At 46.0% G+C, this 27587-nt stretch overlaps 1 protein-coding gene across 2 annotated transcripts in view; it reads left to right on the top strand.

Annotated features, from left to right (window-relative positions):
- Positions 1-27587, top strand: part of KIF26B (kinesin family member 26B) — a 472500-nt gene that overhangs the window by 278629 nt on the left and 166284 nt on the right. Inside the window, exon 1 of one of the 2 annotated variants that reach the window (XM_043569395.1) lies at positions 18583-19416. The exons of the other annotated variant lie outside the window; for it this stretch is intronic. Within the exon in view, the coding sequence (XP_043425330.1) occupies positions 19394-19416 (23 nt within the window). The 5' untranslated portion in view covers positions 18583-19393. Of the gene's footprint in view, positions 1-18582; positions 19417-27587 lie in introns of those variants that run through there. 2 annotated transcript variants of the gene reach the window in all.

Below are 27587 nucleotides of genomic sequence, written 5' to 3'. Positions count from 1 at the left end.
TAAAAAGCCTCTAACCGGCGTGCCTGGGTGGCTCAGTCGGTTAAGTGTCTGACTTCGGTTCAGGTCATGATCTCGCGGTTCATGGGTTTGAGCCCCGCGTCGGGCTCTGTGCGGACGGCTCGGAGCCTGGAGCCTGCTTCGGATTCTGTGTCTCCCTCTCTCTCTGCCTCTCCCCCGCTCATGTTCTGTCTCTCTCTCTCTCTCTCTCTCTCTCTCTCTGTCAAAAATAAATAAACATTAAAAAAAATTTTTTTTAAAAGAAATATGTCCATCACAAGGCATCCTTCTGAATTTCAGGCATTTCCTTGGACAAACTTATTGAAACACAGGCTGAGCAGGACTGATACATGCTTGGTACGTCCTCCTCCCAGGGGTGGGGGGTGTGGATCATCTCAGAGGATGTGACGGCTGGAGAGGGGCTGGCCGAGGCGGGTCACATCATGTCTGAGCAGCGCCACACAGCTGGGCCTTGGAGCAGGGCACGCCGGGTCTGGCCACCACCCCTAGGGTTAGATGTGAACCACAGATCGGCTGCTTCTCCGCTCCAGCCCCCGCTTCCTCCTTCCACTGACGAATGGAAGACCCAGGTCTGGGCTGTAATGGAGACTCGTGGGCAAGTGACGCATTCGAGCTTGGAGAAGATTATTATAATTATCCCAGGGCCCTGGAGTGGTGCTCACTTGTGTTTCAGACACGAACATCAGAGTGCCGATCTCTGAGAGGCTGATTTAGTGAGTCCTTAATTACAGAGGCACCCAGCCTGGGTTCTCGGTGCCGCAGGCTGGGTTTGCAGCTGGGAGGTGCAAAGGGTGCTGGGAGATCAAAGCTCGTCCCGTGACTCTTACACCTTGTGCAGTTTATCTGCAAACCTGTGTTCCCCCCCCATCTCAGAGGACCAAGGCTCCCGTCCTAGAGCCCCTGGCAGTGAGTCCTGGACAGGAAAGCAGATTCCCATCTCCTGCAAGGTCACTGCCAGGCATGGAACCACTAGTCCCGCACCTGCATTCTGGAAGCTAGACCTCTTCCCTGGGGATGTAGGGAAAGCCTCTTTACTGATCACAGGCACACATCTATCACCAAGCAGCCCTTCTGAATCCTAGGCATTTCCTTGGACCGACTTCTGGAAACACAAGCTAAGGGGGACGGATGCATGCTGTTCGACCCTTAAGAGCAGATAAGGGAAGGCAGGTCTTGAGAAATCACAGTTGCATTTCAACTGTGAATAAACCTGGACTGCACTCACGATCACCTGTGGGAAAGATCTCCCTATCTCATGGAAGTCAACCCGATGGCTCATTTCCTTTTAAAATTGTGCCATCTGTGACCAAGTCCTGGGGTAGAAATCTAAGAGGTGTCGAGCCACACGATGGGCTGACGTGACTCTAGGAGAGCGTGCACGCGTGATCTCAGACTGGCATTCCGAGACGGTCAGGTTCAGGACATCTGTTAAACACAGCGTCGCGTCCCTCCTGAAAGGTTTAATTTTAGCGCTTGCCATGTTTGCGGTTTTTCAAAAACGTTTCCACTTCTAATTCCTCTTTGGGATGTGCTTACGTCATGTTCAGAAGTATCAGGAGGAAGAAACAAATCTGCTGTTTAGAGGGTGTCATGGGATAGCACCACGTGGCTTCGTTTAATACCGACCAGAACGCTGTCTCTTTAGACACTGCTAATGATATTTGTATTATTCCGTTGCAACTAATAACAGCTAACGATCATTGAGCGCTTACAATACGCCTGGCACTTGGTTAAGAACTTCGTACTAATCAACTGGTTTAATTATTACAGAAACATTTTGAGGTAGATACTGTTGTTCTCTCTGTTTTGCAGAAGGAAGAGACAGAGGGTCAGGGAGGTTAAGTAACACAAGCGAGAACAGCTTGCTAATAAACAATGGAGCTGCGTGTAAACCTCATCCATCCAGAGCCCGTGCTATAATAACTGGACTGCTGTATGTGAAATTGTTTCACTACCTGGAAGAGTAAATCACGTTCAGTGCCCTGGCCCAGTATAATGCAATCTTAGCCTCTACCTTGAGTATTGAGCGTGGCAGGAAACCATGCTGCTGGTGACCGCTCTGTCACGTCCACGATGGGGAGATCCAGGACAGACGAAAGATGAAATCAGAGTTGCCATTGCCATATTGGATTATTCCCAAACTATCCCCAAGGGACTTCTGTGTGGACCACAGGCCATCCGGGCTTCCGCAGAGTGCCTTTTCATTACACAGGTGATATTTGCATCTCTTGCCCGTCGGTGGGCTATGTGCTAATAAAATGTAAGAAGCTTCAAGCTGGTGTCTTATCAAAAGCATCATCCATTTTCCATGAATTCTGCTCTTAGGTTTGTTTTCTCCCTCAATGTTGCATCCTTGGGAAATGTTACGTTACGATGAAAATATCTGAGACTATCTGAGAGTCATTCATTGCTGTATGTGAACCTTTCTATCAAGAATCCTAAGTATTCTGTGATTTCCCTGTTTGTGAAATGCATGGTTAACTCTAATTGTGGCTGGGGAAATAAAAAGAGAGAAATAAATGGTGTTTTGAAATACCTGTAATATTAGCTTCCTGGCTACAAAGTATATCAGATCATCATAATTCCTTTTTTTTGTAGAAATTTCAAACCCATATCCACCTCTTCCATAATGAAGAATTTTTTCCTTCTTCATGTTTTGCTTAGATTGGCATTTGTCCCATGAGAAATCACTGAACAGATTTAATTTTGTTGATTCTTTCTTTCGAGACAGAGTACTTATTCCCTGCCAAAATTATCCAAAGAATGAAATGAATTTCAACCAGAGATGTAAAGACCTAAAAAATTTAGGTCAAGGCCAATGTATAAGTGGCTTTGTCTTGCTGACATTGGTGTTTTCTTATTTCTCTTCTGGAAAGAAAAGAACTATATAGTGATATTTCAGAGTTACATGTAGCCCACATTACTGACTGCAATTGTTTCCTGCTCTTCTGATGTAAAAGCTTCTATTTTCTTTGTCTGGGGCCCTCTGCTTCTGTCCCAGACAGCTGGGCAGACACAGGTAACCTAAAAGTCCTATGCCCGATGCAGCATTATGGTGGCATAACCTTGGCTAGGTCATAAAAGTAAGCCCAGAGAATGTTCTATCACCTGAGCAAGAGCCTCGCCTCTAGGAGCTCCTTATGGAGGACAGAAAACAAGGTGCCCTAAATAGGACAATGGATTAAAAATCTTGAAAAAAAAATTAAAAAAAAAAAATCTTGTGAGATGAATTCTGGATCAGGCCTTACGTCCTGTATAACTTTAGCTAAGTGACCAAATTTCCTTTGACCTGTTTTCCTGATAATAAAGTAGAGATAGTGAACCAGAAAATCTCTAAGTTCCTGCCAAGTTTGAGAATTCCATGAAACTCTGTGCCCAGGACCTTCCTGATGTCTGGTGTTTCACTCTGCACCTTGAGGCCCCTCCCACTGAGCCCCCTGAGGATGAGGGCTGTGTGCTGGGTCTGCTCCTTCCGAGGGCGTAGTTCAAACCCTCTGCTGTTGTCAGAAACGTCACTTTGGTGGCCTCTTTGGTTCTTTGGGTGTTTCACTGAAGCTCAGGTCCTCTAACGTTCTCTTGGCCTAAGATGGTATCTAGAGCCTTTTAGGCTTTCTTCTGATGGAGAGGGAAGAATTCAATTCTCCTGAATGCAGTGTTCACCTGTCAAGTTTAGGAAGACCTTCTAGCAACCTTAGTTCCTTTTTGTGTGCAGCTAGAACTAATAAGAGGGCCAAGAAAAAGCCAGGATTACAATGGTTCACCATATTTTTAGAGGAAACACAGGTGGAAAGGCAGGACAGAGGATAAGGCCATCCTGGCCACTAAAATTTTGCACAGAACTGTGAAGCAAAGGACATTTTTCAAACTGACATCAGCCAGTTTGGCTATCTGTCATTATTTTGGGTCGATACTGTTAGCCTCCCATAGTTCAAGGTAGGGATATAGGTTTTCTGCCACAAAACCTTGTTTCCAGGTAGTATTACTGAAGAATGTAAGCCTTAATCCAAATTCAGCCATAGTTAGAAACGTGTATTAGCAAGCTGGCAGAACAAGTTATATGATCTGTTTTGAAACTTAAGGAAGAGCTACATCTCTGTCCTTTTAGGCATATCCTCCCACAGTACCTTGCGTGAAGGATACACTGGAGTCGGGTGCTAGTGGCATAATTTACATCATCATTTAGTTAAAGTCAGGCAAAAAAAAAATCCTGCAATCATCTGAACAATGAACCAATCAGGGTTCTAAACCATAGCCTAATTGGGCTTGCTAGATTCTTATGTACTGTTTGTACAAGAGCAAGGGTGCTATTCAGTATTTCTAGCAAGTCCACATATCTTGAACACAATCATTTTGTCAAAGAACAATCATTTCTAAACTTGCGTTATTCAAATTAACAACACCTTTGCTGCTGACCAGTAATAAAGATAGTCAAAGCAATTGTAGTGACTGCATCTGGAGTGTGACCTTCAGTTGGAGTCTTTCTGATGATAACTTGGACTGGCTTAGGCACTGACCAATCAGAACAGAGCCAGAACAGAGTCTGGCCTCAGCTAATGACAGATAATGGAGGCCCCCACTGAGCCAGGGTTGTCTCAGTGGGCAGCCAAGGCAATAAGACTTGAATAACTAAGATGTGAGAGAGAAGAGAACTACAGAGAGTTGAGAAGATGCTTTTCTCTCTTGGGTCATCTGCTGAGAATGAAGCAGACCTCTGGCATTATCATGGGCCTGAAGAGGCAAAACTTTGAGTTCAGGGCTGCCAAAGTAGGCAGGACTTGAGAGGTCAAGATCGACCGAGAGAAGGAAGGCACAGAAAAGTAAACTAGGTATTCCGGTAGTTTTCCTCTTTGAAGCATTTGCTAAATATTACTGTGCAGAACAAGAAACCAAGTTGCTATGCAAAGAGGTGTTGAAAAGAAGAGTGGAGTTTTTAGTATCATAGTGTAAAAATTGCTGGCATTCAAAACCCACCTAGGAAAAGAGACTCCAGTAAATACCCAATGGGGATTGTGGTGACCTACACCCTGGGAGTAGAGGTAAACCCAAAGTAGACCACACCATACAAAAACTCAGCAAGTCTTTGATTGGATTATGGTGATCACCCCCATTCAGGCTGCCTACCAGAGGGTAAGGTGAACCATTGCTAAAGGAAGGTAGTATTTTCATAATTATTTTCAATCAAAAATTACTAGGCACACCAGAAAATAGATCCAAGAGAAACAAAATCGGTAATGGAAAAAGACCCATGAATGACCCAATTATGGCGATATAGACATAGACTATGAAGTAATGTGGTGAAGGAAACATAACACGATGAAGAATTTCTCTAGAATGCTGGAATTTGTAAAAAACAAATTGAGAATTCATGAATTTAAAAAACAAAATAAGGGATGCCTGGGTGGCTCAGTCATTTGAGCTTTGGCTCAGGTCATGATCTAGCATCTCGACAGCTCAGAGCCTGGAGCCTGCTTTGGGTTCTGTGCCTCCCTCCCTGTCTGCCCCTCCCCTGCTTGTGCTTTGTCTCTCTCTCTCTCAAAAATAAGTAAACATTAAAAAAATAATACAAATAAAAAGCTAAAACACAAAATAATGCACATCACACTAAGAACTCAACAGATATATTTAACTTCAGATCAGATGCATTACAAGAAAGAGTAAGTGAAATGGAAGACAGATCAGTGGAAGATATCTCCAGGTGGATAAGTAGAGATAAAAAATGATAAGAATACAGAAAATAGCATGTAACAAATGTTAGTCTATGTAACAACATGTAATTGGAGTCCCAGAACAAGGGAAGAAGGAATGAGGCAGGAGCAATTATTTTCTGAAAAGGATCGAAGATGTCAAAACATGATTCAAGAGGCCCTGCATGCCTCCACCAGATACATACAGAGAAAATCACAACAGAGCACAATCTGAACACCTCTGAAAACCCAAACCAAAGACAAAAATTGTGAAAACAGCTAGGAAAAAAAAAAAAAATCATGAGACTCAAAGGAGCAACGTTAAGACTTACAGCTCACTTCTCAACAGAAGCAATGGATACGAGAAGACAATGGAATGTCATATTACTATGTCGACAGAATGTAACTGCCAACTGAAAGCTTTATAAATCTGGCAAAAATATTTGTCAAAAGTTAAATTGAAATGAAGATATTTCAAGACAAAAATTAGGGGCGCCTGGGTGGCTCAGTCGGCCAAGTGTCTGACTTCGGCTCACATCATGATGTCATAGTTCGTGGGTTTGAGCCCTGCGTCAGGCTCTGTGCTGGCAGCTCGGAGCCTGGAGCCTGCTTCAGATTCTGTGTCTCCTTCTCTGTCTGTCCCTCCCGTGCTTGTGCTCTGTCTCTCTCTGTCTCTCAAAAATAAATAAATGTAAAAAAATTAAGACAAAAATTAAAGAATTCATCATCAGTAGACTAGCATTAAAAGAAATACTGAACATATTTATACAAATAGAAAGAAAATGATCCCAGCAAGGCAGGAAAAAAATGAAGAGTGACAGAGAAGCTAAATGTGTGGTTAAGCTGATGTATATTAAAAATATATGTAATGGATTGGTGACTAGCTAGAGGGAGAGACAGATATGTGATAAAGCAAATATAGAAAATATGAATTCTAGAATCTAGATGAGGATTACATGGGTATTCACTGTATAATTCTTCAGATTTTATTTTTGAAAAATCTCATTTCAAAATAAAATGTTGAGAAAAATATATGGGCAAATATAAGTGAATACTGGTCACAAATCAAGAAAAATAAGGTCGTGTGGGCTCTAAAATACATGTAGAATTAACCGTATGACCAAAATAATACAAAAAGTGGAGGAGGTGTAAATGGAGTTAAAGCGTTATGAGGTCATAGCAACGTCCAGGAATATTAAAAGTTGTAATTTTACTAGACTATTAAGTCAAAGACACATATTGTGATCTCTAGAGTAGTAAAATAATACATAGAAGGGGGAGTACAATGTAAAGTTATTGGTCAATCTAAAAGAACAAGAAAGCCAATAAAAGGGAACACGCATATGTGGACCAATAGAAAACAATTCGGAGATGGTAGCTATAAACCCATACATGTCAGAAATTGAACTAAATGGAAACTGAGTAAATACTCCAACTAAAAGATAATTATTGTCGTACTGTATTAAAAAAAATAAAAACCTGGGGCGCCTGGGTAGCTTGGTCAGTTCAGCGTCCGACTTCAGCTCAGGTCATGATCTCACAGACCATGAGTTCGAGCCCCGCGTTGGGCTCTGGGCTGATGGCTCAGAGTCTGGAGCCTGCTTCCGGTTCTGTGTCTCCCTCTCTGTCTGCCCCTCCCCCGTTCATGCTCTGTCTCTCTCTGTCTCAAAAATAAACGTAAAAAAAAAAAATTAAAAAAATAAAATAAAATAAAATGAAAACCCAGAGTCTAACTGTACTGCTTATGAGAGAGGCTCCTTAAGTATAAGTACACAAAGAAAAATACTTTCTTTTAAAAATGAAAAAATGGGGAAAGATACACTTTGTAAAAAGCAAACAAAATAAGCTGGTGTAGTTATACTAATATCAGAGAAAGTAAAGTTTAAAGGAAGAATCATCATTAAAGATAAGTAGGGAGGGGCTCCTGGGTGGCTCAGTTGGTTAAGCATTTGGTTCTTGATTTAGGCTCAGGTCACGATCTCATGGTTCGTGAGATGGAAACCCACACTGACAGTGCCGAGCCTGTTTGGGATTCTCTCTCTCTCTCTCTCTCTCTCTCTCTCTCTCTCTCTCTCTCCCTCTCTCTCTGCCCCTCCCCCACTCATGCTCGTGCATGTGTGTGCGTGCCCTCTCTCAAAATAAGTAAACTTAAATAGATAAATAGGGACATTTTGTAAAAATTAAAAGGTCAATCCACAAGGAAGTTATAACAATTTTAAATTTGTACATGTCTAATAACAGAGCCCCAAATGAGGAAGCAAAAGTTGATGGAATTAAAAGGATAAATAAACCAATCCATAATCATAGTGGGGACCTTTCGCACCACCCCTCTCTCAAGAACCGATAGATCAGGCAGACAAAAAAATTCAATAAGGATATATAAGATCTGAACAACACTGCTAATTCATTTTACCTAATTAATCCACCTAGGTCACTGGACTGAACAGTGACATAGTACGGTTTTTTCCGAGTTACCAAAATTTACCATATGCTGGCTCTTTATAAAGGAAGTCTCAACAGATTTCAAAGGCCCAAATTCATTAAGTTTTTGACCAAAGAAAGATTCAGCTAGAAATCAGTGACCAAGAAAATAGAAAATCCCCAAATGTTTGGAAATGAAGCCGTCTACTATAAATAACCCACGGGCTAAAGAAGAAATCTCAGCGGAAATTAGACAATAGTTTGAAATTCAATAAGGAAAATTCAACATCTAACTAACCAACCATCCCTGAAATATGTATTCCTGATTAAGGCATTTTAAATGTTAAGTAACTGTCCCTATGGTATAAAACAGTGCTAACCCATATATATATCACACTATGTATGACTTTTAAATGTAACAATGTAACAAGAATAAAACTAGTGCTTTAGGTAAGATTTCCAATTATTAAATACAAAGCAATGCCTCGATGAAGCCATCCTGAAAACACACTTATCCCATCACATTATATTCATCCATCTAAAAAAAATGATACGTGCATAATTTCCATGTGATTTCTCAACATTCAGGCATCATTTATTATCCGTCCAATTGCCATCGTCTTCCCTGTGTATTGCTTTTCCATTTGGGGGCAGAGGGAGTAGAGGGGTGAGAACCTGGTCTGCCACATTTTAGAGTTTAATATTCTCCCCTGATTGCTGTAGTGTGATCAGAGAGGCTGGAAATTGAATCAGAGACCTCAGGGCCAACCCAAATGATGAGTCAGCCTGGATGTGAAGGTTATCACTGCTGGCTCCATTTGCTTAATTAGAAGCTAGTGGGATATTATCATCTACTCCACCCGCAAAAAAAAAAAAAAAAACCTTCACTTGCCAGGCAGCTGGGTGCAGGGAGAATATACTGAAAATGGCATTGGTGAGTTTTCAGCCATAACTGAAAACTATGTATCCACAGCGACCGCGGAAGGAAATGTGGCCGTGTTCTTTCTCTGGGTGCATGTGGATGGGCGGCGACTTCTTAAAGCTGTAGCTAATAGCATGGTCATGTGTGCTGGGCTTCCTGAAATCTGTGCCGATGGCCAGGTTTTCTTCCTCTTGATGATACAGTCATTAGTTTTTGACTTTCTTGCAGCCTGGAATGTTCAGTAATTGAATAGGTGCCATTATAGGCTGCTCGTGAGAAGAGTTAGTCCTACCCGTGGCCGCTTGGCCCTGTGTTTCCGTGGTGCAGAGTCTGAGGGCATCAGCGGAGGGGGCAGGAGCAAAATTAATTTCTCCCCCAGCTCTCTCCCTGGCTTACCTGTGCACACTCTTCTCCCCTTGCATCAGCATCGGGGAGTGTGTGTGTGTGTGTGTGTGTGTGTGTGTATCTATGGGAGAAGGGTTCCATTCTTGGAGAGGACACAACACTTCATAGATAGACTCTAGATTAATCCAACATCATCAGAGTATGAAGAGGTTGGGTAATTCAGCCCAGATAGACTGGGTATATAGCAAAGGCTATATGGTGAATAAAAAAAATTTTTTTAACGTTTCTGTATTTTTGAGAGAGAGAGAGAGAAAGAGACAGAATGTGAGCAGGGGAAGGACAGAGAGAGGGAGACACAGGATCAGAAGTAGGCTCCAGGCGCGGAGCTGTCAGCACAGAGCCCGATGTGGGGCTCAAACTCACAGACCTTGAGATCATGATACAAGCTGAAGTCGGACACTTAACCGACTCAGCTACCCGGGGGACCCTCAGGGGGAAACGCAGAGATCCTGCCTCATACTGATTTTTTCCTACTACGTTCCACGGGAAGTAAGGTAGAAATTACCTTCTGATTTTATTTTTCCAGGACAGGTAAGCTTGGCTGAATTGCCGGAGGCACGCAGCTGACCCATAGATGACTAGGTAACAGCTGCGTTTATAATTGTAGTGACCCGCAAAGTTTCCACCCACGGATGTTCTCATTCTCTGCTTGTGAGCGAATTAAGGGGGCCAGGGGGGCCCCAAACTACGGCACGGCTTCAGAAATCACATGTTTCTTGGAAATAGCTTATTAGTGCACATGCCTTTCAGATTCACCAGTTGATGCCCTGGTCCTAAAGGGGTGGAAAACTGGACAGATGCCTTGTTTTGGTGGGGTTTTGCTTGTGGTGTTCAGGCTGGTAGGCCTGGTGCCCAGTAAAGTGCCGAATATTGGATGCAGGGTAGCACATGGTGGGGAACGTAGGAAGAGGTATTTTCCCAAGGGGGATATTCTGCCCTCCCCCCCACCCCCAGCAAGAGTCCCCCGAGGCTTGTCCTTGGCAGGAAAATTACTTTCCTCCCCCCTCTCTGACTTTCCAACGCATACTTTGTTTCAGGCTGGGAAGCTGATTGTCATTCATGAGAACGTAGACCGCCCCAACTCTTGCCAAGAACACTGGCAGTTTATAGAACTACCGTGACTTAGACATCCATTCTGTGAGCCCCGGAGCAGAGCTTTGGGGCATCCCTTCCAGTTCTGAGATTCCTTAGAATGGGGTTGTTGACTTACCTTGGAGAACTGAAAAAGCAGGGCCCTGACCTCACGCCTACGAGCCTGACTGGCTGAGTCCTGGGCGCGACACTTGCCTCAGCCTTCAGCTTTATAAAGGGCTGATCTGCTTTGAAGCAAGAGTGCTGATCACGTAGCCCCCATCCTGATTCCTAAATAGGACTCGCTTGCGGGTCCCCTGGGTGGCTCCATTGGTCAAGCATCTGCCTCGTTATTTTGGCTCAGGTCATGATCTCACAGTTCATGTGATCGAGCCCCGCATCAGGCTCTGTGCTGAATAGCATGGGACCTGCTTGGGATTCTCTCTCTCTCCCTCTCTCCCTCCCTGCCCCATCTCAAAATAAAATAAAAAATGGGTGCCTAGGTGGCTCAGTCGGTTAAGCATCTGACTCTTGATTTTGGCTCAGGTCATCTCACGGTTAGCGAGTTCGAGCCCCACTTTGGACTCCTTGACATTGCAGAGCCTGCTTAGGATTTTCTCTCTCTCTCTCTCTCTCTCTCTCTCTCTCTCTCTCTCTCCCTCCGTCCCTCCCTCTCTCTCTGCCCCTCCCCTGCCTGTGCTCGCTCTCTCTCTCTCTCTCTCTCAAAATAAATAAACTTTAAAAAATAATAAAAAAGACTCACTTGCAACAATAAATACATTTCATCTGTGAGGACCAGTTCTTTAACACTCATGCACAGTTTTCTGAGTTAGAAAAAATATAATACTTCACAAAGTGCAAAACCTGTAACACTATATAACTCAAACAATAGGTTGGAAACTGGGCTTGTTGTAAGTAACATATCAATAACACCGGGTGTAATACCTGTTAACACGCTTAGTGCCTAAAGCAATTTGGCGGGTACTCTTTCAACTTTTGCCAATAACTTGTCAAAAACTGACTTAGAGTTCCTTCCAAATTCTCAGACGGACATCCAAGACAAGGTAGCTTGTGTAGCCCTCAAACTTGGCCAGGGCAGGGGCTGGCTCCTGGCCCACTTGGGAAGTCACACTGAATGGGAGGAAAACCTCCAAGGAGCTGAGAAGGGGACCTCGGGTTGGCAAGGTGCTGAATAAGAATGGGGTGAATTAATTGACTTGTAACTTACACAAGCATCAGGGTGAGGTTGAAGGTGAAATTCATTTCCTCAACAGCCCCATCTCCTAACTTCTGGAGCTAAAATGCTGCCTCTGTCCCATGGCGACCAGAGAGGAATCTTCGTATTGAGCCTAGGACTTAGTGATGAAGGGCAGGCTGGCAAGGCCAAGTCACTCAGAGATCTTCCTAGAGGAAGGATGAGCTACGTGGCCCCGTGGAGGCAAAACACTGGAGAGGGATTGGGAGCTGCCTAATTATGAAGTTAGACATTAAGAGTGATGTGCCTGAAAAGCACTTAAAATTTTTTTTGAAGTGTTTATTTATTTGTGAGAGAGAGAGAGAGGCAGAGTGCCAGCAGGGGAGGGGCAGAGAGAGAGGGAGACACAGAATCGGAAGCAGGTTGCAGCCTCTGATCTGTCAGCACAGAGCCTGACGCAGAACTCGAACCCACAAACCATGAGATCATGACTGGAGCTGAAGTCAGCCGCTCAACCGACTGAGCCACCCAGGCGCCCCAAACCTGGATTATTTTGAGGCTAGAGTTCTTTGTCACCTGTTGTTATATAACTTTACAAAAGCAAGTGGAGTGAATTTTTTCTTTCTCTTACATCTAAAAAGAGGTGAGAGTCCTGCCTTAGCAAACAAAGGTATCATGGAGATTCATTTTTATCTGTAGAGCACTTTTTAAATGTGGGGTAATTTCTGTCCTGGGCTGGTAGTTAGAATCCGTATCAAAATTAGACTTTGGGACCTGAAGCGTGAACAATTCCAATTTTGCTAAGACTAGCCACATAGTTAGAGGCGTGTCGTGGTCCAAAATAATTCAATTCCTTTATCAACACACAGATGGAGGACTGTTGAGCCTTTTACTAAATTTGGCTATGCTACACTTCTGTCTTTAGAACTAGGCAATTGCTTCATTATGCATACATAGTGCTTCCCTCATATTTTGGTAACCACTGCCCTGCTGTGCATTCATAAGATGCCAGCTGTACATCTATAAAACTCTTTGAGAATTTGGCCCATTGACTATCCAAAGTCAACATATAAACCAGGCAAGGTAGTGTGCACTTCAGATAAGACAAACCCCAGGCCCAGGATAGATAACCAGAACCTCCTTTTCTGATAAGAAAGTCATTTTGCTTATTGTTTTATAACTACTGATAACAAAGGTCATTATAGTACGGTATCTTCCCACTAGAGACTGAAAATTTAATGAAAAACTAGATAAAACACATATACTTTCTTCGATCTTTCTGAGAAGAAGTTGAAATGAGAGACGGTTGTGTTTAAAAGAAGAAGCAAGGGGGCGCCTGCGTGACTCAGTCGGTTGATCGGCTCGGGTCATGATCTTGTGGTTTGGGAGTTCGAGCCCTGCGTTGGGCTCTGTGCTTATGTATCAGAGCCTGGAGCCTGCTTTGGGTTCTGTGTCTCCCTCTCTCTCTGGCCCTCCCCCACTCAAACTCTTTCTCTCAAAAATAAATAAACATGGGGGAGAAAAAGAAGCAACAATTGTTCTGGAAAACCATGACTGGTTTAGTGAAGATCAAAACTAGGTTTGTCCTCCTCTAGGCACTCTATACATATTTGATTGAATGAATGAATGAATGAATGAATGAATGAATGAAAATAATGGTTGTTAATGTGGACAACCATCCCACGAGTAGGACGGGATCTCCCTGAAAACTTACCTATAACTAGGACAGAACCTTAAGGGTGAGCTCTTTTTTGAACTATAAATTCGTTTTCCTAATTTGTCTTTTAAAAATTACATTCAGGCGCCTGGGTGGCTCAGTTGGTTAAGCACCCGACTTCGGCTCAGGTCATGGTCTCACGGTTCTTGGGTTCGAGCCCCGCATGGCGCTCTCTGCTGTCAGCACTGAGCCCACTTTGGATCCTCTGTCTTCCCCCCACCCCGCCCCCTGCTCACTCTCTCTCTCTCTCTCTCTCTCTCTCTCTCTCTTTCTCTCAAAATAAATAAACATTAAAACAAATTATATCTAGATTTCCATGTCTCGCTTTTCCTCATGAGTACCCCTAATTAACAAAGATTTTGTGTCTGTTTGGTCATACGTGTTATGAATTAAACTTCTAATTTATACAAAATGCCAAGATTTTTTTTTTTCAAAATGCCAAGATTTTCATGTTCCTTTTGGGTAGTGCCCACCACCCTCTATGTACCACATGTCGAAAAGTTTTTAAGATACGGGCTTTTCCCAAATTCGGCATTTACTTTCTTGAAAGCGCTTCCTTCCCCGCCCCCCCCCCCCCCCCCACACAGATCTAACTAAATATTAGAACTATTTGACCTTTTATTTAAAAAAAATGTTTGATGTTCTGACTATTTTCAACAAAAGATCTCTGAAATGTGTTCTATGGAGAGAATTCCTCAGTTCTTTTGAGAGGGATAAAAATTCTCTCTTAAGTCCGCCAGACTGAAGATCAAGGACATCAGAGCACCACGTGTCTGAAGAGTGATTGTCATTGTGAAAGGGAGCTTGATGGTGACAGGGGTGTTTCAACCCTTGGATGGACTAATGGATTTGGAGCTAGAACGGAGGAGTTTTATTCTTGCTTATTGCTGTGGGGTGGCTGCCTTACGAAGGTTTGAATGTCGTTCTCTGCGAGGCTTTCGTTGTTTTCCAGAGCCAGCCCAGCTAGGCTTTGGGATCGGGCACAACATGGCTCCACCTGGGCTCATCCCAGGCATTGGCCAGAGGCATTGTCCAAAGCTCTCTGGAGGGGATCCACGGGGCACACCTCTCTTTAGTGCCCTGGTGCGGCCAGTGCAGGTGCTTCCGAAGGACGGGAACCCGGTCCTGCTCTGGCCAATTTCTTATACCTCCAGGGTATGGCTTTTAATGAAATGCCAGTTCTCAAGCCATCAAGAGCTGTCATGTCTTCTGTGCATGCTGCTTGAACAGGGCTCGTGAGGGCAGGGCAGGAGGTCATTGTCTCCGCTGTGGAAAGAGAGGGGGCTGGGGCCCAGTCCTGTGCGGGGGTGGGGCTTACACCCACCCATCGCTCGCTCCCCCTCCTCGGGGCACAGGTGGCCCCCACTCTGGGGCGTCTGCAACCTCTCCATCTGCCTTCCCGTCCACTTTACACTCTCCCTCTGATTTTTCCCTTCCCCGTCTTCTCAGATATAATTGTAGCGCTGGTCGGCGTTATCCCCTCTCATAACCAGCCTTGGAAAACCGGGAGGACCAGACGATAGCAGTCTGTGAAAGAATCTGTTCAACTAAGAATCTTAAATCCTTAACTTCCTACTATAAGCCTAACTGCATAATGAGTTCACCGTGGAAAATGTAGCAATAAAACACGGTGTTATTTAAATTTTTTTTTTCAACGTTTATTTATTTTTGGGACAGAGAGAGACAGAGCATGAACGGGGGAGGGGCATAGAGAGAGGGAGACACAGAATTGGAAACAGGCTCCAGGCTCTGAGCCATCAGCCCAGAGCCTGACGTGGGGCTCGAACTCACGGACCGCGAGATCGTGACCTGGCTGAAGTCGGACGCTTAACCGACTGCGCCACCCAGGCGCCCTGAACACGGTGTTATTTAAAACACACACACACGCACACAGGCAAGCTCTAGTGGGCTCCCACCATGCCTGACCGCTCCGAAGTGACAGGGGCACCGTTTTCTCATTAGCATATTTGGGATCCGTATGGGTGGGCAGTTGAAGTCTTGATGATACAAAGGGTTGCATGCAGGGCACTATGTACAGGTCTCATATGATGTCCCTTCATGCCTTCCGTCAAACTTCCTTTTCTGAATAGCAGGGATCCTGAAACTCATGACCAAATGGAAACATTCATAAAATGTGTGGAATGGGGCGGGGGGGGGGGGGGCTTTTTAACCATCTCTACGTTGTCAGAATACGCATGATTCGTTTTAATCTTGGCGTCGTTAGACGATTAAGGATTTTCATACGTTGGATACGTCCCACAGGGAAATTCACAGGTAATTTAGGTATGATTCTTTTAGAGTTCTTTTCATTATTTGTAACGATTTGGTTACCATTAAACCTCCCTTGCATATGAACATATACATTTTAATGCAAAATGTGTCACTGGAGTTTTAGCTGCTTAGATTTCTTTAACCATTAGTTGAGACAGTGTTTTCTTGTAAGAGGGAAAGGAAACTACTCTCTTAGGCCTGCTGCGGACAGTAGGGCCTACTTTCTTATGTCCCCCAAGGCAGCCTTAATCACATACAGTGCTTGCTGTGTTTTGGGGCGAGGAAGGAGATCACTGTGAACCACAGGCAAGGAATTGGCTTCCTTGAACTCAAAGTTCTATCCTGTATTTTACCACCTTAAAGCCTTCCTGTAGACCCACAAACTAATAAATTGTGCGAGTCCTCTGGAAAGCTGTTCTCAATACCATCATCGTTTAGGTAGCTCCCGATCTAAATAAACTAGAACTTAGCCGTAAAGGTATCTGTTGCTTAATCTCTCTTGTCTTTGTATGCGAGCTCATTTGTTTTCCCAAATCAGTGGGAAAACTGTGTTGTTATTCTACTTCTTTGTGTGTCCTCTGAGGACCGTGGGAACATCATAGAATGGTACACAATGGGGGCACCAAGACCTCCCTTGAAGAAAGATCTAGAAGGCACATCGTCATGTCCACTGCACATGGCCACTAGGAGTTCTGGTGAACACGAGATGGCGGGGGAGGGTGGCAGTGACAGCTTTCCCAGCCACCTGCCAGGCCACCCCAAACTTCTGGTTGGGATCCCAAACTCAATAGTACTGAGCGTGATGCTTGCCAAACAAATGTTTTGACAAGTAGCCCGGACCTGAAGTTGGCTTCTCCTTTGTGTTTCAAGGTGGGACCCTGAGGGTATTCGTCATTTCATTTTTCACCAAGTTCAGTGACCATGTTCATCAGCTGGGGCTTCATTTGTTACGGTGGGAAATGCAACAGAGTATGTGCGGAAGGATTTGGATTCTAGATCTTGTTCTGGAATTTATCAGCTGTGTGACCAATGGCAAGTGACTGACTTTTTCCGAGCCATGATTCTTCAGTCCTTCACAGGGGACTCAGTACCAAATGAAACATGTTAAAAACTCCAGATGCCCTTTAGGTTAAGGGTGTTGGCCAGGACCTCTTCCTTTACCCCTTCCCCCATCCCGTCCATGCATTTATCCCGTTATTGCTGGGACTGATTTCTAACTTTTGATTTATGATTCCTCCACGTCAGGTAAACGGGGGATGTTTCTTTTCCTGCTGATTTTGGTGGTCCTCCTCCAGGAGAGTTAATGCAAGCCCTTCCCTCTCTTTAAGCAGCCCATCTCTGTTCAGGACATCCCTTTGCCACCATTTGCCTACAAATATGGCACCTTTTGGTAGCCCCAGAAATGTCCGTTTATCAAAAACCCCTTCCACAGTACCACACATCTAGTTCGCTTCACTCTGGTATTTTCTTGGCGTCTTCTCTCCTGAACCTCGTTTTTTAGGTTGGCTCTTTGCAGTTTTTTTTTTTTTTTCTATTCCTTCTCCACGAAGTCCTGGCTTTCTAGACAAAATCCCAGATGTTACGACTTAGTTAAAATTTCTTCTTTGTTGCTAAGTGTATTGTGCATACAAAACAATATGTGAACCATAGCTAGGTGCTCAGTTTAAAGACCAATAATGGAGCAAACACCTATGTCCCAGCCACCTAGGTTAAGAAATACTCTTAGGATACAGTCAACTGTTTAATTAACGCGCGTGCAGCGAGTGCCTACTTTGCATCCGGAATTTGGGGATGTAGCACGATCGAGAGACCGTGTGGCTTACATGAAATAGCACGTCATCATCTCACAGGGCAGAAAGACTGACCGATAAATACTTACAACATAAAGGTGCTTGCAGAGAGGAATACAGACGAGATGTGATTGGGACCATTGGCGGCTCCTGGGAGAGTGAGACAGGCTTCTGAGGGGGTGAGACTGTGGATAACTTGGCTGGGGAAGAAGAGAGTTCTAGGCCAAGGCGACAGCTCATGTCGTCTCAGAGCTGGAAAGCACGGCATGCTGGGAAAGCGGCCTTTCCTCTGAGCATGCACTCTGCTTCTTGGATCCTCCCTCCTGGCTCCAACCCCACGGCGTTCCCACGGGTGATCCGTCAACATCTCTTTGAGCCCCGTTCAGGCTTTCATTCATTCACCCCCTCACTCAACACTGGCGAGGATGCCAGTCTTCTGAAACTTTTGCCCGCATCGGAATCGCCTGCGGAGCCTGTTAAAATGCAGAGTCTGGTCCCACGGGTTCCGTCAGCACCTTTGGGGTGGGGTCCAAGGACCCGCATCGCTGACACACTGTCACCAGGTATTTCTAATGCAGGTGATTGGGACCACGCTTAAGAGAAACACGGTATGGAGGGGAGGGTTGTCGGGAACAGGAGGAATCGCCTTGTGCTGGCCACGGCCACGGTCATGGCCACGCCTCCAGCGTGCCTTATCTGTGCCTTTCTTGCCTCTAGCTTCCTGCTTCGGCTCCCCTCGGCTGTCACTTCTTTCTCCTTGCAAGCCACCACCTGCCCCTGGGCTGTGGCGGTGCCCCCTTTGGTGTGCCTCGCGTCCCTGCCCCGTGCCACCCCCTCCCTCGGGCAAGAGCCGTGCCTTGGCTCTGTGCTCTGCCGCCGCGAACAGTGGAGCGTGGCATGCGAAGTTCAGGGTCACCCTGAAAGCCCCCTGCCTCGCCTCTCTACCCTCTTCTTTTCAAAGGCTTCGTGAGGCGAGGGAACAGAAACAGGAACCCCACAAACGCGGGGGAAGGCACGACTGGAGAGGACAGCAGAGGCAAGGGGCCCCGGCTGTCCGATTTGCACTTCCATTCCCGAGAGCATTTGAATACTTTTAAGACGTGTAAACCGCGAGACTAGACATTCCCACTGAAATATATGCACGTAGGTATTATTCTCGTGGGGACCCGTGCCTGCATCACTTCGTCTGCAAGTACTTGCCTGTGGAGTCCCGCCCGTATCCAGAACCTTGGTTCTGTTGGCTTTGTCTGTACCACATGGGTGTACACGGATCTGTGGTTAAAGATTTTAAACACTGGATTTTGATCGTCTGTTTTGCGGCTGCCGTGCTCAGAAAATTCCTAAGCTACTGTGGGTTAATGGGAGTTTCATCAAGTGTTTCTCTCTCTCCCGGTCTCTATTAGTGAAGCTCCTCTCTTCTCTGCCTCTCTGCCTCTCTCCCCCTCCCTCCCTGCCTGCCTCTGCTCTTCCCTCCCTCTCGCTCTGAGATAGCAGACAAGAGAGAGAAACTGGTGTGGCTTCCCCTGAGAAGCGTGCTCGCGAGCGCCGATGGGCAGAACCCCGTGAGTTCTTCTTCCTTCCATGCCCTGCACTTGAAGGGGGATGCAATGTGGCAGCAGGGGCTGAGCTGGACCCGAAAGGTGGCTGAGAGCTCAGGGAGGCCGGGATCGAGGTTTAGCCTAAGGCTGGAATCACAGGAATGTTTCACCAGGGTCTGCCCTGAGCATTCCCAGACCCCCATGGATTTCAGAATTTCCCAGCCTTTCCTCCTTTACCTTCCCTCTGCCTTACTTCCTCCTGAGATGGCCCCAGACCTGCAAGAGACATTTGCAAGGAGCTATTTACTAACAGACGTGAAAACATGGATCCTGCACTTGATTATTTAGCCATGATTTGTCAATGACGATGGACTGGAAAGCAGTGTAAGTAACAGCTATCTATGTTCCTGTGGTTAGACCGTCTGTCTTAGTTGTGGTTTGTTGTTGTTGTTGTTGTTGTTGTTGTTACTTTAACTTTTCCCGTGAATTTCCTTCTGAGAAAAGTGAAAATAACATGTAGCGAGCAAGTATTCCAAAGAAGTTAGGAGGGTCCACATGATACGAGCTTTCTTCTTTTTCTATTGACTTGCAGGATACGTACAGCTAGATCAGATGAGACACAAGCTACTGATACAAAATCTGCAAACATCCCCCGGAGGGTAAGGCTGGAAGGGGAAATAAATGAACCAGGTTTTTGAACTGACAATCATTGCCATAATCAGACTATTCGGAGTTGCTAAAATATTTGACATTGGCTCCCTGTAGAATCAAAGATGGAATTGAAATGTGTTCTCTTCACAGGGTCATAAAAATGAAGGTAGCCTGTGGCTTTCAGAACCCGTTCTGGCCACATACATATGAGATTGATTCCCCCCCCCACACACACACACCAAGGTTAAATGTCAACTCTGTTCTATTTCAGCTTTTCTGGAGACAGAACACCTCCCCGTTCTAGCGTATAATGTCTGGTCACCATAGACCTGCAGGACCCTGGCAATTTGAATTCTAGCCATCGCCAGTCTGTGCTTTCCGTGCTAGGCTTCATGTAAGCATTTAAACTGCTCAGTCTTAGGGGGAAAAAACTGTAACCTGAAAACCAGAGTCCATTTATTTCGCAGGAGAAAGGAACAGCTACCGGAAAAGATTAGAAACGAAAGAGTATGATTTGCCTTTTCTTCGAAATTTGAAATGAGGTTGATTGTGTATGAAAGAGTAACGTAAGCTTTCTTGATTAGGAAAACAGGATATTCGAGGAGACTTTTAAGATCAAAAGTCACTTCCATAGGACGTCAGAATACAATGCTGGCATTTTTTTATGGCCAGTGGCAACTTTTCCTTTTAGAGTCTGTACGAGAGTGTCAATACAAGCATCTGCTTCCTAAAACTTGCTGAGATTGGGAAGTGTGGTTTCTAACAGTGATGCTGCCATGGGCTTTTCTGAGTGACCTTCGGTTTTCTCTCTCCATCACATCCAGACCCCGGGCAGGGCTATTGCGCAACCCCCCCACCCCCCCACCCCCCCGCATCGCTGCCTCCGTCCTTCCCTCTGAGTCTTGGAACATCATGAAAGACTCCTCTAAAGATTCCCTTTAGCGAGCCCTGCCCAGCTCTGGACAGAGAGAGCACTGTAATGTAACACACAGAGCTGCCAAATTTGGAATTGAATGAGCTCTGTTAATTCCTGAATATTAAATCAGTTCTGTGAGCTCTGCATGAGATCATATCTTACAAACCTAACCCAAAGTGTTCCTAACTTTATTGATTGGCATTTAACATCGTCAAGGGCTATAGCGCTGAGCACCTGCGGGGACCAGCCTAAAACCACACGAAATCCCCAAACTCTTCTCGGATTCCTGCCTGGGCAAATATACCTAGGGCCACGCCTTTTAAAATATGTCCTTTGTTATCAAGGGAAATCTGAGACAGAAAACACATGTTGGCAGGGTCACGTGAGCGCCTTTCTGCACATGAAGTGGTTGTATCACAAGGGGAAACGCTTTCGATCTTGTGCTGTTTTGTTTTGGTTTCTTGTTTTATGTGGATTCCGTCAGACGAGCGCATCTGGAAGAGGTTTGGAGGGGAGTGAAAAAGATGAGGCGGAACATGCAGGGAAAAGAAAAATCACTAAAAAAAAAAAAAAAAAAAAAAAAAAGGTCGGACTGGAAAGGGAATAATTCTCTTACCCAATTCCCATCCTTGGTGTCGGTTCCCCGTTAACGCAGATAACCGATGTAGCCTTCCTGGGTTCGTGGCGATACAGATTCCTCCATTCTGCTTTTGGATGTCGGGCAAAGGAGGGAGGGTTCTCCAGAAATGTTTTTAAAAGCCAATAAGGACCCATCTTTCGAGTTCCTGCTCACTTTTACAGAGCAAGCAACTCCCAGCCGCTCCTGCTTTTTCCTCCTCGACACCCCCGTGCCTCGCTACCCCTTGGAAGCGTCCCTGGAGAGCAGCTCCTTGGTCCCCCAGGGATCTCCTGTGTGTCCTATTAGGGCAAAAAAGACCAGCTGTCAAGGGCAGGGTTTGCACGGAGGGTGGAGAGTGCTTTTCAGTGGTGAATGAGCAGTGGGGGCCAGATATGCTGATAGCGAACAGTCTGAGAGAAGGCAGCTGACTGGCATCAGTAAAACTGCTGAGCCATTAAAAAAAAAAAATACTGCGGCCAAGGTGAGACACAGAAAGAGAAGGAGGTGGGTCGCCTCTGAGGAGTTTCAGGCAAAGTTCTGTTAAGCACGCAGGGCTGAGTTGATAACGCCGAGTGGGTGAGAGAGTCTTAAACTGGTCAATACCTTGCATTTCGTCTCGGCCCTGTGCTCTGCAGAAAGCTTGTTCAGGACGAAATGCCCCCTCTCTCGCTGGGGTCCACAGTCCTGGGGGGCGGGGCGGGGGGGAGAGTGTTTTCCCTTCTTCTTTAGCAACCAGGTCCCATCTAAATGTTGGGCGCTTACAGAAGCTTCTAGAAGCAGGTGTGGTCTTCAGAGCTTCAGCTCGGAAGAAAAGTGCAGAAGAGTTATCCTCGCCGTCCTTAGTTCTTGTCTTTGCCCTCTGTGTGAGCCGATGGCCGGCAGTCTTACATCTTCGAGGATCCCTCTTGCCAGAACGCGGGTCCTCGGTGGCTCATCTGTACCGCAGGGAACTCTAGGGTTCCGGGTGTGCTTGGCTGCAGAGACATGTGCCATGTTGACACGGCACATCCATTCTCAGCCCCATCTTCCCACCTGTTCCCTTGGAGAGCCTGCAGGGGGGACACCTGTCTTCAGTACATTTGGAAAAGAAATCCGACCTGCGAAAAATGCTTCTGCAAGTTTTCCTGATCGGAGGAAAGCCTTGCCTTCTGTCCCACACACCCTCTCGTCTTCCTCTAGGAGCCCGCGGAAGGGCTGCTCCCCGAGAACATCTACGTTCCGCAGAACCAATCCTTGTGTGCGCATTCGAGCCACTGAGCAGGAAATGTCTTAGCTTCTCTAAGCTTCTGTTCTTTGCGTCAGTAAAATGCATAAAATCTTACCTCGTGAGATTTTGCAAGAATCCAATGGTAACGCGTGCTTAGCACGGTGTCCCGCCGTGTCCTTGTTGGCGACGCCGTCCTCCTTTTCTCCTGTGCTTTCAGCAGAGGACCCCGATCCTGAGTGATGGGGATCCTGGGGAAGACGGGTACTGGAGTAGGAGTCAAGACCTGGGTACTTTAGTCCCGGCTCTATTGGTGACCACTTGTATGACCTTGAGGATGTTATCACTTCTTCCCTGTCTCCAGAAATGGAAATAGTTCCATTTCCCTGCACAGGTTACCCTATCGAGATTCACACTGGCCCTCAACCTGGCCTGCCCTCCGTCCCTCCCGGTCTTGGCTAATTCCTTCTTCTCTTGTGTGAGACCTTCCCTGATCCCCTGTGCCTGCGTCAGGGCCCCTGCTCTGTAATTCTGTGGTTCCCGCATCTCTCACCGGAGACTTTGTCACCACAGAGACATCACTGCTGCCCGTCTGCCTCTCTCGATAGCCTGTAATCACCTTGACATTGACCCCTGCCTCTTGAAGCTCTGTGTTTGGTGTCTAAGGCCAGGACCCTACTCCACAGACATTTGCCGAATGGATGCATGAAGGAAAGAAGGAAGGGATGGAGAATCCCTGCCCCTCCCTCCCCCATCTCTCTCTCTCTCTCCAAATAAATAATTAAAAAAAAAAAAAAGAAAGGAAAGGAAAGAAAGAATATGTGAAAGGCTTAAATCGGTGGAGAGTGCTGTGTGGTTAGTACCAATATTTTAGGCGGGTTTTGGGGGGTCCTAAGATTCAAAAAATTTTAGTGAGCCAAAACAATATCCTTTTTTTATTTTTTTTGTACTGCCCTTGCCGTGTGGGTCCGCTCTTTGTCACAGAAGCAGGGAGCTAGGGCTTTGGAACCTGACACCCCAGGGTTGGATTCCAGCCTCCTATTTGGGTCTTTGCTGCACGTTACCAGCCCTCACACGGGAGGTTACGGTTTTCCTGAACCTCGCTCCAATTCTGGTCCACGATGAAAGGAGCTCCTTCTAGGTATTAGGCCGTTTTTTTCTCTCAGAAAGTGTTCTTTGCGGGATGGGGAGAAAAGCAGGTTTCCGGAAATAGTCCGTCATTCCCAGTGGCCAGAAAGAGTCCTTCCCAGGGGCCAGTGCACACCCACAGGATGGCCCAGAGGTTCGACTGAGGTCATCTCCACGAGCAGGCTTTGTCACAGACGTCTCTGTAGGGGTGCGTCTATTAATATGGCACACAGATCTGGAAAAGCTCACTGCAGCTTGCCTTTGCTATTCGAGAGAGTACACCGCGGATCCATGATTCACCTCTTCGGGTCCAGCCCAGGAGTGGGGAGGCTCATTTTTCACTCACCTCCGGCTCTCGGCTACCTCCACAAATGAACCGCCTCCGGTAGCCCGGGGTTGGGCTGGAGATGTGGGGGTGAGGTCACGAGCCCTCAAGGCCTTCCCCCTGCCCGTTGGCCGCACGGAAGGGAAATGGAAGCAGTCCGCAAAGCCACAAATCTGAGATGTCAGCTCATAAATATGTAAACTCCTCGCTTAGGTAATAAGCTTCCTGACAGCCAAAACTGTCATTTGCACATTCTTGTCAGCTGAACGCAGAGTTCCAGTTGCCAGACTGTCCCTGGATACTGGGGACTCAAAGCCGGGGAGTGGGGAGGGAGGCTGGGCTAATTGTTCTCTAAAGACCTCTGCCTCCTCCCCCCGCCCGCCCCCCGCCACCATCAGGGGGCTTTCTCTCTGGGTATTTTGGTTGCTAAGTGTAGGCAAAAATTTTGCAGTGTGGCACTTGGAATAGGAACAGGGTTGAATGTGAATATACAAATGGAGGCAGGAAAAACATTCCAGCTTTTGCTTTTTTAGCTTTTGGCAACGGCGACTAAATCTGTACGCTTTTGCAATCTCTGTTGTATCACGTTGAAAACTCGGTCGGGAGCTTAACCAAGATCAACGGTTTCCTGTATATCTGACTTGAAACGCAGGCCTGCCGATACAAATTGGGGCAGGGAGCAGATATCTGGTACATCACCATTCACCGAGCGTCCAATATGTGAACAGGCACTGTGTGCAGTTTGGGGAACTCACGGGGGAATCAAGGAGACGGGTGCTTACGACACAAGTTCTGCTGTGAGACTTTATGATAAGCCCCAACGTAGCTCTATTAGCCAAATACGACCAGAGATTATGGAAGAAAAGAATAAGTTCTCCTTCGGGTGGTGGGGAGGGACTCCCATGCATTCGAGGTGAGTCTCAGTGGATGAGGAGACAGGGGGCTGGGACAGGAGGCAATTTCAGACGGAAGAACTGGCCTGAGTCTCTGTTTACACACGGAAGCATGACTGTGCATGAGTGTCACGGAATTACGTGGGGATTAAAATTGAATACAGTTGACCCTTGTACAGTGTGGGGCTTGGGGGCATTGACACACCCACCTCCACCCTGCACAGTTGAAAATCTGCACATGACCTTTGACTCTCCCAAAACGTAACCACTGCTGGTCTACTGTTGACCAGAATTCTTCCCAGTAACATAAACAGTCGATGAACGCACATTTTGTATGTTGCATTTCTTGGATACTGTGTCCTTGCAATAAAGTAATCTGGAGAAAGGAAAATGTTATTAAGAAAAGTATAAGGCATTGGGGCGCCTGGGTGGCCCCGTTGGTTAAGTGTCCGGCTTCAGCTCAGGTCATGGTCTCGCGTTTTGTGGGTTCCAGCCCTACAATCAATGCAGAGCCGGCTTCAGACCTTCTGTCCCACTCTCTCTGCTGCTCTGCCACTCGTGTTCTCTCTCTCTCTCTCTCTAAAATAAAGAAAACATTAAAAAATACGTAAACAAAATTATGAGGAAAAGAAAATACATTTACAGAACCACATTTATCGAAAAAAAAATCTGTGTATAAGTACATCTGTGCAGTTCAAACTGGTGTTCTGGGCCCACTGTATTTTTCAGATTCTCACAAGAGGCTGAGATGAGTGATGGATCGCACTGAATAGGACGGTGAGATGCGGGTGATGAGTAAAGGGTTGTGTCAGAAGAGATGGGAAATTGGAGACAGTGGATTGTGGGCCAGGTACAGTGAGAGGACGTAGGACCCACGCCTGTGTGTGAACCTTGGTTCTGTCACTGACTGGGTGGGTGGTCCTAGACTACTTGTGTACTCATGATGTCTGTGTGTCCATTTGTGAGTATCGTGGTGGAAAGAGGAAAGGCCCTTCAGGAGAGAAGAGGGGATTGAGTCCAGACAGCTTGATTTCCCTTGAAAAGTCAGAAGTAGTGACTTAGAAGTACTTAGAGTACCTTGCGGGTGATTTCAACATTTGTCGTGCACACCAGCATTCAGCAGATCAGTTACCTTTATTAAGGTGCACACCCAAAATTCATGATGCTGGGAGAGGCTGATGAGCCTTCTAAAACACCAAAGAAGGGTACAGTGTTACAGAAGCAATAGCGTTTCAGGGCAGGAAGAGTCCCTGGGGGGATCATGTATTTTGCTGACTTTCAAATCCTTGAAGAGCGGCATTCTGGGAAGGGAGCCGGTGCTGACATCCGGAAGCGGAGTTGGTAACAAGCACCACGTTCTCCCACAGTCATTCCTGGATCCATCTGCACACCTGTGTTTTCCATTCAACAAATGTTCGTAAGGCCCTTGCAACATGTAGGATGAATATTTGCATGAGATACTGCCGGTGCCCTCCAGGAGCTGCCTGTTCTGTGAGGAGGTAAGACGTGTGTAGAGAATGTAGACAGGAAGTTATTTTTAAAATACAATGAGAGAGGGGTACCTGTGTGGCTCAGCTCGTTAAGCGTCCCACTCTTGATTTCAGCTCAGGTCGTGATCTCACGGTTCATGAGATCAAGCTCTGCGTCGGGCTCTGTGCTGACAGCGTGGAGCCTGCTTGGGAGTCTGTCTCTCCCTCTCTCTCAACATAAATAGATAATGAAACAGATCTGTGAAAGCTCAGAAATGGAAACTCTCAGAAATGGAAAGCTCAGAAATTGTTTCCAAGTCAAATTTTGGAAGACTGTGCCCCGAAGTAGAGAATTTGCTCTATTAATGTGGACTTCCACGGTCACATTTGTTTTATTTGAGAAGTTTTGAGTATCCAGCAAGAGGGAAAAGGTAAAATTGAATGTTCGGTGTAACCCGTGTTTTGATTCTGGGGAAAGGCAGAGCAGAATCGCCCAGATTCATCGGTTAGTTAACAATAAATGGGAGAAAGGCTTTATATCATGAGAACTACCCCAGGGCTAGGCCAAGGAGTGTGGACTTTGAGCCCCCTCTGGAGGAAAAAAAGAGAGCCCTCCCCAGCTAGCCTGGCAACAAATGGTTTCTTTTCTAAAGGTCAGAAATGGAAAAAAAGAACCATCTAATCAAATTGACTTTTGGAATTAACCTTATAAACCAGAAGTCTACAGTCTTTAACTCACAGAGGATCCGATGAAGATATTTCCTTCAAGAGGCAGCTTCAAAAAGCATCCCTCCCTCAAAGCCTTGCTAAGACATACGTGAGACACAGACTAATAATGATGTGGAAAAAATAATTATAACGAACACAATAATTATATTTGTTTTATGAACACAATAGCCTGCAAAATCCCACACCACAAAATGTTTCGTTGATGATCGTCATTTAAGAAGCTGGCAAACCGTAAAAACAAATAAAAAAATCTGTTTACTCATTCATTCGTTCTACGAGTGTTGATGGAGTATCTGCTCTGTACCAGGCACCGTTCTTGGCAATAAATAAAACAAATAAAAGTCCTCGCCCTTGTAGACGGGCTTGAACCGGAGCAGGAGATATTAAGCATCAGCTCTGACCACGTGCCTTCCCTTGTGGACACCGTAGGAGTGAGGGTGTGGGTATGGAGGCAGAGAAGCAAAAACACAGGAATCCGGGGGTGGGGGGGTGGTCTCTCAGAAGGTTGTTCTGTGCTGCACCCTTTATAAAGCGGTCTACAGGGACGCCTGGGTGGCTCTGTCAGTTAAGCATCTGACTCTTGGTTTCAGCTCAGGTCATGATCTCATGGCTTGTGAGTTG

Source organism: Prionailurus bengalensis, chromosome E4 (assembly GCF_016509475.1).
Source record: "Prionailurus bengalensis isolate Pbe53 chromosome E4, Fcat_Pben_1.1_paternal_pri, whole genome shotgun sequence".
Classification (NCBI taxonomy): Eukaryota; Metazoa; Chordata; class Mammalia; order Carnivora; family Felidae; genus Prionailurus; species Prionailurus bengalensis.
The sequence above is the reverse complement of the archived record's forward strand: the minus strand, read 5'-3'. Positions and strand labels throughout refer to the sequence as shown.